The sequence below is a fragment of the Nomascus leucogenys genome, chromosome 1a (genome assembly GCF_006542625.1).
Source record: "Nomascus leucogenys isolate Asia chromosome 1a, Asia_NLE_v1, whole genome shotgun sequence".
Taxonomy (NCBI): domain Eukaryota; kingdom Metazoa; phylum Chordata; class Mammalia; order Primates; family Hylobatidae; genus Nomascus; species Nomascus leucogenys.
Window position 1 is genome coordinate 20,338,955 of NC_044381.1, and position 12,113 is coordinate 20,351,067.

General features: G+C 38.1%; 1 protein-coding gene across 3 annotated transcripts in view; it reads right to left on the reverse strand.

The window, feature by feature from the left end:
* SLC24A2 (solute carrier family 24 member 2) overlaps window positions 1–12,113 on the reverse strand; it is a 273,760-nt gene that overhangs the window by 101,694 nt on the left and 159,953 nt on the right. For all 3 annotated transcript variants that reach the window (XM_030819348.1, XM_030819228.1, XM_003260379.4), the window contains exons 3-4: window positions 2,817–2,855; window positions 83–191 (exon numbers count right to left, since the gene is read on the reverse strand). In XM_030819348.1, the coding sequence (XP_030675208.1) occupies window positions 83–191; window positions 2,817–2,855 (148 nt within the window). The remainder of the gene's footprint in view (window positions 1–82; window positions 192–2,816; window positions 2,856–12,113) is intronic.

Here is a 12,113-nt window from a genome sequence, read left to right on the forward strand (position 1 = left end):
GCACAAACATGTTTTATGCAGAGAAGGCTTTTGACATCCTTTTCCCCCCAAACAAGTTCCCAAACCAAAGCTTGATGTTTACCTTCGGCGAGTGGGTCAAGGGTGTGTATCATGAGTTGGAAGATGCTATTCCTCATGAGACTGTTGTGGAGGGAGGCAGAGCTTCCACCTCGCTGGAGACGCGGCTTAGCCTGAGCAGAGAAACCAAAGAGGTGGTTAGTCTCAGGAATGAAAGGCAAGTGCATTATAGACAAGATCCTCACCTAGTCTGGTGGCCACTCATTTCTGTCACATGATCACACACTATTGAGCCAAAGATTTTCAAAGTACATTTCAAAGCCCCTGAGGGAATGGCTCTCTCACATTCTTTCCTACTAAATGAATGTATTGCTTCCCTTTTTAAAGAGAGCTTTGTAAATGCCAGACAATGTGTTACATGCTTCACATCCCTTCATTTATCTTATTTGCAAAATGACCCCTATGAACTAGATGCTATTATTTATTCTTGTTAGATAGATGAGGACATTTCATCTCAGAGAAGTGAAATGAGGTGTCCAAGTCACACTGACAAGAAGTGGAGGCTGGAGGAATGGATCCCAAGTCTGCTTTTCTCAAAGACTGTTCTCTAAACCAGTGGGTGGTCTCTAACATTTTTGAAGTGTGCATCCTATCAGTAAAATGTTTAAATGTATATAAATAGGCATCTATGCCCATATCCGCATAGATACACATACTAAAATATGAACATATAAAAACACTTTCAAAAATAGAAGTTAAGAAGAATAACACAGTAAACGACGAAGGTGCTAATATTTTCTCCTTGCTTCCCAAAGTCTCCTTGCTTCCCAGAGTCTTGCATATCTCCTGGGCTACCTCATCTCTACCCTGGGACTACAGCTCTAATCCAGAAAGCAGCATAGCCTGTGTTAAGTGAGATTTAAGGAGCAGAAGCTCTTATCATGAAACCATGAGAACTCTCCCAACTCTGAGGGGGGCTCCTGTTGCACAAACTACTAGTTGTGATCCTTTGGCTAAATAAATGGAACTGGTAGGTGAGAAGGAAGAATGAATATCTAGAGATAAGGTTACTGACAAACTCTTTTTCTTCTATCTTCAAAAGCAAACAACCTAAAAACTCCCAAACCCTCTGTATTTTGATGGGTTTTTATCCTGAATAGGAACTGCTGTCTCCCCACGGTTGATTTTGTGTTGATCATCACAAGGGAAGACTCTCTGAGGCAGCCAAGCTTTATAGACAGACAGATTTAAGGAGTTGAAAGGTATTGTAATGTAAGGGAATTAATTTCTTATTGAACTTTCAGTGTAAAAGTTTGACATGTAAATTTTCTGGGGCAGGTAAAAATAAATTACTATTCTCCACTATGTCTTTCAAACTTCTGCATAACAGGGTTTTCCAAAATATTCCATCATACTCCAGACCCACAAGGGGGCTTCCCCAAAAATGTCCCATAAGAGACTCCATGATCAAATACATATTTGATATATATTGGAAAGTGCTATATTCTAGACCAACTCACCTTAGGATTTCAAACTACACATTAGACCACTAAGTCTAACACTACAGAAATCTGTTTAACTTGATTAACTTGGGCAGTGTTTCCAAACTATTATCCATAGGATCTTATTTTGTAAAACACTTGTTAACAATCACGGTCCACACATTTGGAGACAAACTTGAAGCCCACAGAAAGTATGAGAAAAATCTCACTATGAGATACCCGAAGAAATCTGGCTCTCTTAGTGTGATTTATTATAATATTCTATTGAAAATCACATTGCCAATTCAATAGGGTTGGAAAAGAAACAGTGGGGATTACTGGTGTCTCAATGGTGAACCAGATTATGGCTCCTTAATAGAAGAGATTGAGTCTGTATTCGTGTTCTGGTACTGGATCAGGTGTATTCTATGGGCTCTCAATGAATGTTATGTCTTTGCCCTGAGCATTACAGGAGGAAGGACAGGGTCATATGTATCTTTATTACTAACTCTTTTAGCCTTGAAAGTCTTAAACATTTTTTAATGCGTTGTATTATTAGTTATAGAGGATTCAGATGATTAAGGTTCAAAACATTTTAGGAGAAAACTTAGAAGACCTGAATAAAATGGAAATGTAATCACTGTTTGATGGCTGAACACAAAAATTCTGAAGGTTGTTTCTTTACCATGCTGCAAAATCTGAAATGTGATGTGTTAATTAAATAGGAACTCGAAAATATGTTTATCAATAATGACTTGTCATAACTATTATGGTCCTCATTCTGCAAAACTGGAAGAACTCTGGTGTGGAGATCTTCATTTGAAAAAGATTACATCTAGAGAAGTACTGAAAGCATTCTTTTGTGTATTATATACACATTAAGTATATAGTTCTCATGCAGCATTTCTTTTGATGAGACCAAAAGAAATTTCCAATCAGAGTATGTGCATGCAGATACACAAAGAAAACAAACATTGAGCATTAGATCCCACACTACCCCCAAATATTAGTTCAACATCCCTTGGAATGCAATTTGGAAATATCTCACTCTTCCAACTTCTACAAAAGTTCATACCAAATGGAAGAGAAAATTCAAACTTTTGAAACCTAGTCCCAGAAGACATGTGTCCATGAATGCCAGAATTCAGTCATCACTAATTGTAGCACAGAGTAGAAGTACACACCAGGGGTTAGACTATTTAAGTATTCCAAGGGAGAGAGTAATGTGTCGAGCACACAAACCCCTCTCACTCCCACCCCCATCCCACACTCTCCACAGGCACACAAGCAGGTACAGACAAAGCCACTGCTTCCTACCGGTAGAGTCGGTTCATCCTTGTCCCTGGCTGCAGATGGCTGCATAAGAGAAAAAGGCAAAGACAAAAGACAAAGAAATAAATAAATGAAGAATCACATATGGCATTTACATTTAATAACAAGCATCAGTATAGGGGAAGATTTCATTCTTTCTACTCCTAGGATGAGTTAAGCCAAAACAGGGGACTGAGGATGTATATTTCTAGCCAAAATATAATGGTTTATTTAGTTACATGATTCATTCTCCTGAAAGGTCAAAGTTGAATGGCCAACCCGAATGTCCAGCAATACACAGCAGTTAAGTCAACTGTGGCCCAGCCATGCAGTGGAATAGTATGTGATCATTAAAATGAATGAGGTAATTCACATGTTCTGACATGGAAAATATCTATTGATAACTGCAAAAATTAAACATTTATAAATATTTATTGTTTCATTTCATAAAGGAAAATAAATTAATACTTCAGTGCATGTAAAGAAAAAAATTCTGCAAGAATGATACCAAACTGTTATTAGTGGTTGTTACCGGGGGATGGGATTGCAAAGAAATGTCATTTCCTATATGTTTTGGGGGGAGTCAGCATTCATTGCTCCATGTATTATGAATAAAATGAAGCTCACAGAAGTTAGGCCACTGGATTAAAGACTAGAATCATCCCATATGAAAATCAGATAACCCATCTTTCCTTCTGTTCCCATCACCTCAAGTTTTCTATTCTAAAAATAGAAGTCTCTGTCCAGTTGAGAAATGTGGATTAGAACACAAGGGCACATAAAGGCCTGGTAAACTGCTGCAACTCAGACAAGGGGGCAGTGGAATTCTACCCACACAACCCACCTGGACAGCTTTTACTTCCTCAACTCAATGGGAACTCTCCTTCTTCACCAGAACCGGGGACCACCCTGGGATCTTTCCAATGAGATACAGATGCCTGGTGAATAGTTCCTCATGCTTAGATACCACCTTCGTCACTTCACCTCAACTACAGGTGCAGACAGCAAGAACAAACTGGAACCCTTGCCCCATCTGGCCTTCTGGTCCTCCCCATTAGGGTCTGAACAGATGTCTGTCTTCAGGAATAATCACATACTTGAAGGAGAGTAGCCAGATGCAGAACTGTTTTAAAACCTTCATGTGCTCTAGGCTTTCTGTTTTAGGGTCTACCACACGTAACACGTAAAGATATTAAGATGTCCCCACATCCCATCTACAATATACAATTACCTAAAATATACGGTTTTGTGTAAAAAAAATAGAAGGGATTCTTATAATTTTGAATTTCAAATTATTTGCTATGTGCCATTCATTTAAGTTAGGATTAGCATGCTCAAAATCTTGCAAAGTGAAAAAATCAAATCTACAATTTGTTTTCAGGTGTAATGGATTTTTAAGAAGGTGAAATTTAATACTTAATGAGGTTGATGCTAAATATTTTGTGGACATTCAATTAGACATTTAATAATTTTGATTTTTGTAGACCCTTTTTGGATTCTGGAGTCAATACCAATGTGTTTTTTTTCCCCTTCTGGTTTCAAGCATTTTTATAGGCTCTTGAAGAACTTGCAAGTCTCAGACATAGACAGAAGGGTTCTGCGTTGGTGGTAATTTCTGAGAACAGCCTGTGGGCATCACTAAATTTGCCTTAACCCTTGGGTTGGGGGATCTCTCTCAGTGACTTCTCTAAAAACGCTAATAGGGAAATATCCCGATGCCCTAGTTCCCAAGAGCCTGCTTGCGGAACTGGAGTGGACAGGAAACTGTCCTTTGATTTCCCACTTCCCTCTGAAAGGCACTGTATGATCCTGCTTCTCTCTGGCAGGTGCTCTCCTTTTCTTTCCTTCCACATCAGACAGCTCATCAAATGGCCTCACAGTCTACAGAGCAATCCCCCAGGGAAATTTTCCAGGGCAGCAAGCTCAGCCGTTAGACATACATTGAGATTAACCGTCAGAGCATGCCTGGTCAGTTAGCAAATTTACACCTTGTGGCTAAATGGGAGACCAATAATTATGAGTTGGAATTGATACCACAGTGTTAACACAAAACATGAAGGAACGGGATGAAAGTGGGGAGAGAAAAAGTGGGCTTTATAAGGGCAGAAACGTCACCAGCTGACAGTTTGAATTTTAAAAAATATATCTAAATACATGATTTAAGGAAGGAAAAAAAAATCCAAACCTGTCTTTTGGTCTGAAAAGAAGAAAAAAATATCTACTCTATCGACTTCCTTTTCCTCTCACAGCAAGGAGGATCATAAAACATAAAAAGTGGAAGGAAAATGCCTTGTACATAGATACTTCAGAGAAAAAACGAGTGCAGAGACAGGCCTGAAATTCTCTACAAAATATCCCACTGTTTAATGTCTGCAGTTGACATCATTCGTTTCCTTTCAAGTGTAATCTGCAGACATGAATATACATCAGGGTATAATATGTAAATTTAGGTATACACACAAATGGCAGCGGAGGCCATTAAAACACCCCTCTACTTTCCTTTTATGTAGCCCTGTTGCAAAAGAGGTAAGAAGTGTGACATATGATGGTAATTGCCCATTTCCAGGGGCTCACCCACAACTACTGATAATTCGAAGTTCACCTGACTTAGCCTTGCTCTAATTGCATCCTGAAGCAGCCTCACAGTCCTGGCAATATGCAGCTGATTACATTACAATTTCAATTTTAAAGGAGTTTAATTACATGAGAAGTAACTAGTGAAGGTGACAAAGAAATGATTTTAATGTGTATAGCCAGTGGGTTTTGGGTTGGCCTAGTGTAGTGAATTTATTTTCAGGGCCATTAAATATATGGCAAGTTTATTCTAACCCATGGGATATTACAAAAGACAACTTCTTCAAAAGAAGACTAACATGACTCTAAGGATTAATCTTGGCATTCTTATGATGCATTTTGCTTTTTAACCCCCTTAATTTTAAACACACCAAAATACCACTCATTTGGGCTGTATTACTATGAAAGCCCAATTCCTGGTGGTCAGCATGCTATGGATTGGCTTAACAAATTCCTATAAATAAATAAAATAAATAAATAAATAAATAAATTTAATGAATATATTTATAAATAAATTTCCTATAGCTGTAGAAAAAATCTGTTAAGCCAATCCATAGTACACACACAGCAATTCTTTGAGGATTCTTTAAAAGAATTCATACACTACATCCTGAAGGTCTCAGGTTAGGACTTTGGTGTGCCAACACAGACTCCCCTCTCCATTCATGAAAGCAAGACTTTGGCAGGCCATCTTCTACTTACAAGAAAATATTCTGTAATTCAAACCTTTATTCAATTAAACTGGCCTCCTTCTCAACGACTCAAATTAGTCATATGGTGATTGCACTTAAATTGAGCAACTGGAAGATGCCTTTAATCTCTATTGTCCTTCCTGGTGGAAATCCCATTTCCTTTTTCTTCTTTTTTTTTTTTCTTTTTTTTTTGAGATGGGGTTTTGCTCTTGTTGCCCAGGTTGGAGTGCAATGGCACGATCTCAGCTCACTGCAACCTCCGCCTCCCAGGTTGAAGCAATTCTCCTGCCTCAGCCTCCCGAGTAGCTGGGATTACAGGTGCCCGCCTGTAATTTTTGTATTCTTAGTAGAGACAGGGTTTTGCTATGTTGGCCAGGCTGGTCTCGGACTCCTGACCTCAGGTTATCTGCCTGCCTTGGCCTCCCAAAGTGCTGGGATTACAAGTGTGAGCCCTGCGCCCTGCCGGAAATCCCATTTCTATATAGGAATTTTGCTACTTATTTGATAGGTGTTTTGAAATTGTCCATTTATGCTTCCATCCCAGATAATAAAATGCATAGCCCATTTGGATAGCATTTTGATGCGGTAAATCAGTCCCAAGTCCTTAAATTTTCTTTCTTCCTTTGATCCTTGAAAGCCAGAAATGATTTTGCTGACTATAAAGTGTAGTTTTGACGGAACTTTGTATATAGCCTTTCACAACATACAGGCCCCTAGTCCCACCTCACACACATAAAAATTAGGCCAATACTGCAGTCCAGCTGCCTCAGGGCCACTCAGTAAGAGGATACTAACATGTCCATGGTTATCTACTTCCAAATCACATAATCAAATGGGTCACCATGAAGACTTCATAAGCCAAAAGACAAGTGTGTAAACTAAGGGATTTTTTTTTGGTCAATGACGTGGCATCAGATATAGAAGAACAATAAACAGTTTGTTGCAAAAGCTAAGTAACAGCCATAAACTTCCACCACTTTAACATTCCACCAAGTCCTGCAAAATGTGCCTAAAATGCGTTATGCCAAGGACCTGGAAGCATTATAAAGTCTATAGAAATAAACTTAAACATTTTGTCAAAAAATAATCTGAAACAAATATGCCTATGATTAGAATATTAATCCAATATTCCAATGGACATGAATTTTAATGTCTTAGAATTCAGGAAGATTTGGTGAGGAATGATTTGAACGACTGATTTTCATTTAAAAAAATTAACATGAAAGTATAAAATGATGTTTCCTTTTTCTTTCAATACATTACTGTAATAAATAAAAACACTCAAAATGTCTCTCCTTGTTAAAGATGAATAAACCTCAAAGCCTATTGGGAAGACTAGATACAAGGTGCAAAGGCCTCAAATCTGAAATATAAGAGGAAAAACACCCTACCACCTCTTAGTCAGATGGAAGCTCATCTCTTTCTCCCTCCTTTTACTGTGTCTTAACATAGTCCCTAAAACATTAAGGGAGGGGAGATTAAATAAATTCCTACAGAAAGAAACAAAAATTTAAATTCAAATAACTTTGACTGGTTGCTGGGTAATTATCTGACAATCATGGCCCTTCTGCAAAGAAGGAATCTCAGAGAACAATGAAGTGCTGAAGATGACAGCCCAGGGTGCAGGAGTGCCCACTTTACAATCCGGTTTAAAGACATACACTGGGATGGACAGAAGGTGTAGAAATGATCTAAGTAAGAAGTGTGGTAATGAAAACTCACATTTTGGAAGCAAAACCTTTTGATGATTTGTTTGAATAATCTTCATGATCATGAAATATTTGAGATAGTAGAAAAAAGTTTGAGAAGAATAGATAACTTCGCCAATATGGAAGGAGTAGAAGAGAAATTGTTTAGAGACAGTTAAAGAACAATCTGGAATATGGAATACTCACTAAGGCAAGGGGGCCAGGGTGACTTCATGAAGCAGAATTTAACTGACAAGTTAAATCTACACAATTGTAATCAGAGTCTCCAAAGTTTCTTGATCATACACCATTATCAGATGGAGTCTTGCTCCGTTGTTGCCCAGGCTGGAGTGCAGTGGTGCGACCATATCTCCCTGCAACCTCAACTCCTGGGCTCAAGCAATCCTCCTGCTTCAGCCTCCCAAGTAGTTGGGTCTGCAGGAAAGCACTATGATGCCCAGATAATTACAAAAAAAAAATTCTTTTTAGAGGCCAGAGTCTTGCTATATTGCCCAGACTGGTCTCGAACTCCTTAGTCTCAAGTGATCCTCCCACCCGAGCCTCCCAAAGTGCTGAGATTTTAGGTGTGAGCCACTGTTCCCAGCCTATCTACTTATGTATCTATGTGCTACTGGCAACCATTATAAAAACATGGACTAATTTCTTCCCTCTTTTAAAAAAGATAACAAACAGTAGTCTTAATATTTTTTTCTTGCATTCCAGATAATTATCTTGTGCACTCCACTGCAACATTAGCACAAACTTTTAAAAATGAATTCTTTCAATGCCTCTCATAGAATTGATAAGCTATGTGGAATGTATTAATATCTTTTACCCAACTCCTTCAGTTAGCCTCCCTAATACTGGAAGTTGTAAGATCCTTGAGGACAGGATTCACCTCTGTGCCTTCCATGGTCCCTAACTGTGGCTACTTAAAATGCAGTTAAGAGGCCTGGGTGAGTGAGAGCACCCTGGCAGAACAGAACTGTGTGCTTCTGGGTCAGTTACGGGAGCTCCTCAGCTGTTTGTGTCACTGGCTAAATTAACAGTAATGGTGATTATTTAAGTCTACCTATTAAAGTCTACCTATTAAATCAATTAAAGATTAATTAATCTTTCTTATTAAGTATGTACTTAGAAGACAGCAATCCTCATCTTACAAATGGAGAAAGAGAGGCAAGAAGGGCCTCAGGCTATTTCTGTACTTAGGATACTAAGCACCAGCGTTAATTCACTTAATTTAGGAATTAACAACCCAACTACCCCGCTATCTCTTGCCTTCCCCTGAAAAATCCAGATGTTCTTAATTTAGTTTGTTGAACCATTTTAGCAATTCTCACAATTGCTAATGAACAATTTTGATATGCCAGTCAAACACAATCTGCTAGTGGTGTTCTGGCATTAGTCACACAAATTTCCTTAAGTCCTGGTTGCCTTACTTCCTTTAAGGAACGTGTCTAAGACAGGAGGTGTCCAACCTTTTGGCTTCCCTGAGCCACACTGGAAGAAGAACTATCTTGGGCCACACATAAAATACGCTAACACTAATGACAGCTGATGAACTAAAACAAACAAACAACTCATAATGTTTTAAGAAAGTTTAAGAATTTGTGTTGGGCTACATTCAAAGCTGTCCTGGGCTGCTTGTGCCCTGCGAGGTGAGGGTTGGGCAAGCTTGGAGGATGTGATTTTTTAAAAAGATCTAACAAATGCTGGTGTGCAACAAACTACAGAATACTTTGTAGCAAATGAGGCAGATTTCAGTAATAATGTGTGCCAAGTGTTATATATATAATATCTCATCGAATCCTCACAATAATAGGTATTATAAACATATACTCCCCCTTTTAACACACGAGGACCCTGAAGCTGATGGAGTTGGACAATTTTTCCAAGGCCACATAGCCAGCAAGTGGCAGAGCTCAGATACGAACTCAGACAGTTGGGCTCCAGAGCCTTCCTAAGTGCTGCGGAAATGAGAAAGTGGCATTTTCCTTGCAGTGACCTGAGGAGGCTGCAGACAATACAACTTCAAATATAGTAAAAAATAGTTCACGTACATTAAGAACTGTTATGAGCTCTGACTTCCAATGGAGGTGAGAAAATAGTGGCAAGTGATTGTTGTGAATTCAGAATGAAAGCTTTGATTTGTGTTTATTTTGTACAAAAAGCTAGTATCTGGGAGTAGAGAAAGTTACAGAGGCTATTTTGTCTCTTCCAGCACCATTATTTAGACTCACTTACTATTGTCATGATTTACTATTATTATTTCTGTCTCTTGAAGGTCATAGAGGCACTTTTTATGCCCTCAGAACGGCATAGATTTAAGTAAAACTGCAAATGAGTTGCTGCATATATCAAGTTGACTTGTATTAAGGAGTTGATAGCTCAGCAGTAGGTGGGAAAAAAGGGGCCCCCTGGTGGTCCCAGTTATCACTGCGGTCATGAGACATTCTATAGTTAGTTTATTTGGAAGTTTGGGTGGGCTCAGTCTTTGATTTATTTCTGACACTTCAAGGACTAGTGCTCTTTCTTTGTTTCAGGGAAAGAACAAGCTCAAAAAATGAAAATAGTCACTCTTGGTGTTTAAAGCTTCAGTGAGAGAGTGTGAATGGCAAGTTTTGAATAAAGAAAATTCATTCATTTAACAGTAATTAATTGATAATATTTATCACACACTTATATATGGCCAAGGATTCTTTTAGGTTCCTGGGATTTAGGTGTGGCCCAAACTAGCAAAAACATCTGTCCTTATGGAACCTGCATTTCAGAATAAATATATCATTAAATTAACTAGATAGAAAGGGTAGGTAGTCATTATTAGATCACTTAAAATTAAGTGTTACATTTAAGAATATACTTAAGAGGATTACCTGTGGCCTAATCATTACTTTTGTAGTCACATTTTATCATACAATTATTAATTCTAGATTTAGCATCTATTCTTGTTTGGAGAGAAGCTGGCAAAGACTATAAAAGTATAAAGAACAAGCTTGTGTCTATAAAATTATAAACAACACATATATTAATAGAATTCACTGAGCAAAGGGCATTAGATATTTAAAATGCATTTTAAAACGGATATAATTGAAGATACAATTTAATTTTTGATAATATTAATGGTAATAAAATTTTTTTGCCAATCTTTTATTTTAAAAAAGATGAGATTTTTTTAAAAATAAGAAACTCTGAACCTCAAAGAGAGCAAAACCCCACAATTTGAATGTAATATAGTGATTTTTATACATATAACTTTTCATATTTATAGTATTCTAGCTACAAACAATGCAGCCTCATTAATATAGAAGATTAATTCTTCACCACGTTTTAACTTCTGATCTCAGAAATATCAACGGTACCATATCAGTACCCGATTCCAAAAGGACCCTGGCACAATTTCCATACAGGCAGAAGAATATAGATGCCAGATTTGCTGAATTTAGTTTTGGAATTTCCAGGAAGCAAAAACATCATATAAACCCAATTTAAATATTTAATAATATAAATGCAAATCTAAGTAAACTTGATGAAAAATAAAGGGCACAGATATCAAGCATACAACACTTTCTGTTGAAAATGCACTGATAATGAGAACCAGTCTCACTCCTTGATCTGCTCTTCTTTCCCAAGAGAGGCCAAGAGGAAGCTAAACTCATTCATGTCACGAAGATGAGTTATAAAAGTGGGACGCAGCAGTTCGTTTCAAGCATTGCCTGGCTACTTCCACATTCCATTTCCACTGTGTGTCCCCTCCTCCCCACTTCCTCCCTAGTTCATTCTTTTGTATTATTTGTCTCATCTCTCTCTTTTTCACTACTGAGCACCCTTCTGAGGGCAGAGACCATGTCTATTTCATTTGATATTATTCCACAGTACCTAGCATAGTGGTGCTTGATGCTCAGTAAATGCATGTTTAATAATAAATAAGTTAAATCAGATCTTATATATTTTTAATGAGCCCATATGCTCATACATAATGAGGCTGGAGGTAAATAGCTTCTTCTCGGTCCAACACTGAATTGTGTCACTTTCCTCTTGGCATTTGATACTGCGAGTGTCCCACTACTTCTTGAATCAGTCTCCTCCCAGGTATCTGGGATGTGTGCTCTGACCAGGTCACTATTTCCTCATTCCTGTGGAAATGCAACAATATCAAACCTCCCTTCTTTGAACTCCTGTGTTAAAGTCATCATTTCACAACGCTCCCGACTGCTTGTGTTTGCAATTTTGCCTGCTTCGCTGGACTTGTAAGCTTCTTGGGTGAGGGGGTCTTATATATTACACATCTTTATACTTCCAATTTTGCCCACCAGTGTGCTGCCATCCCACAGATGCTCTGCAAACATAGA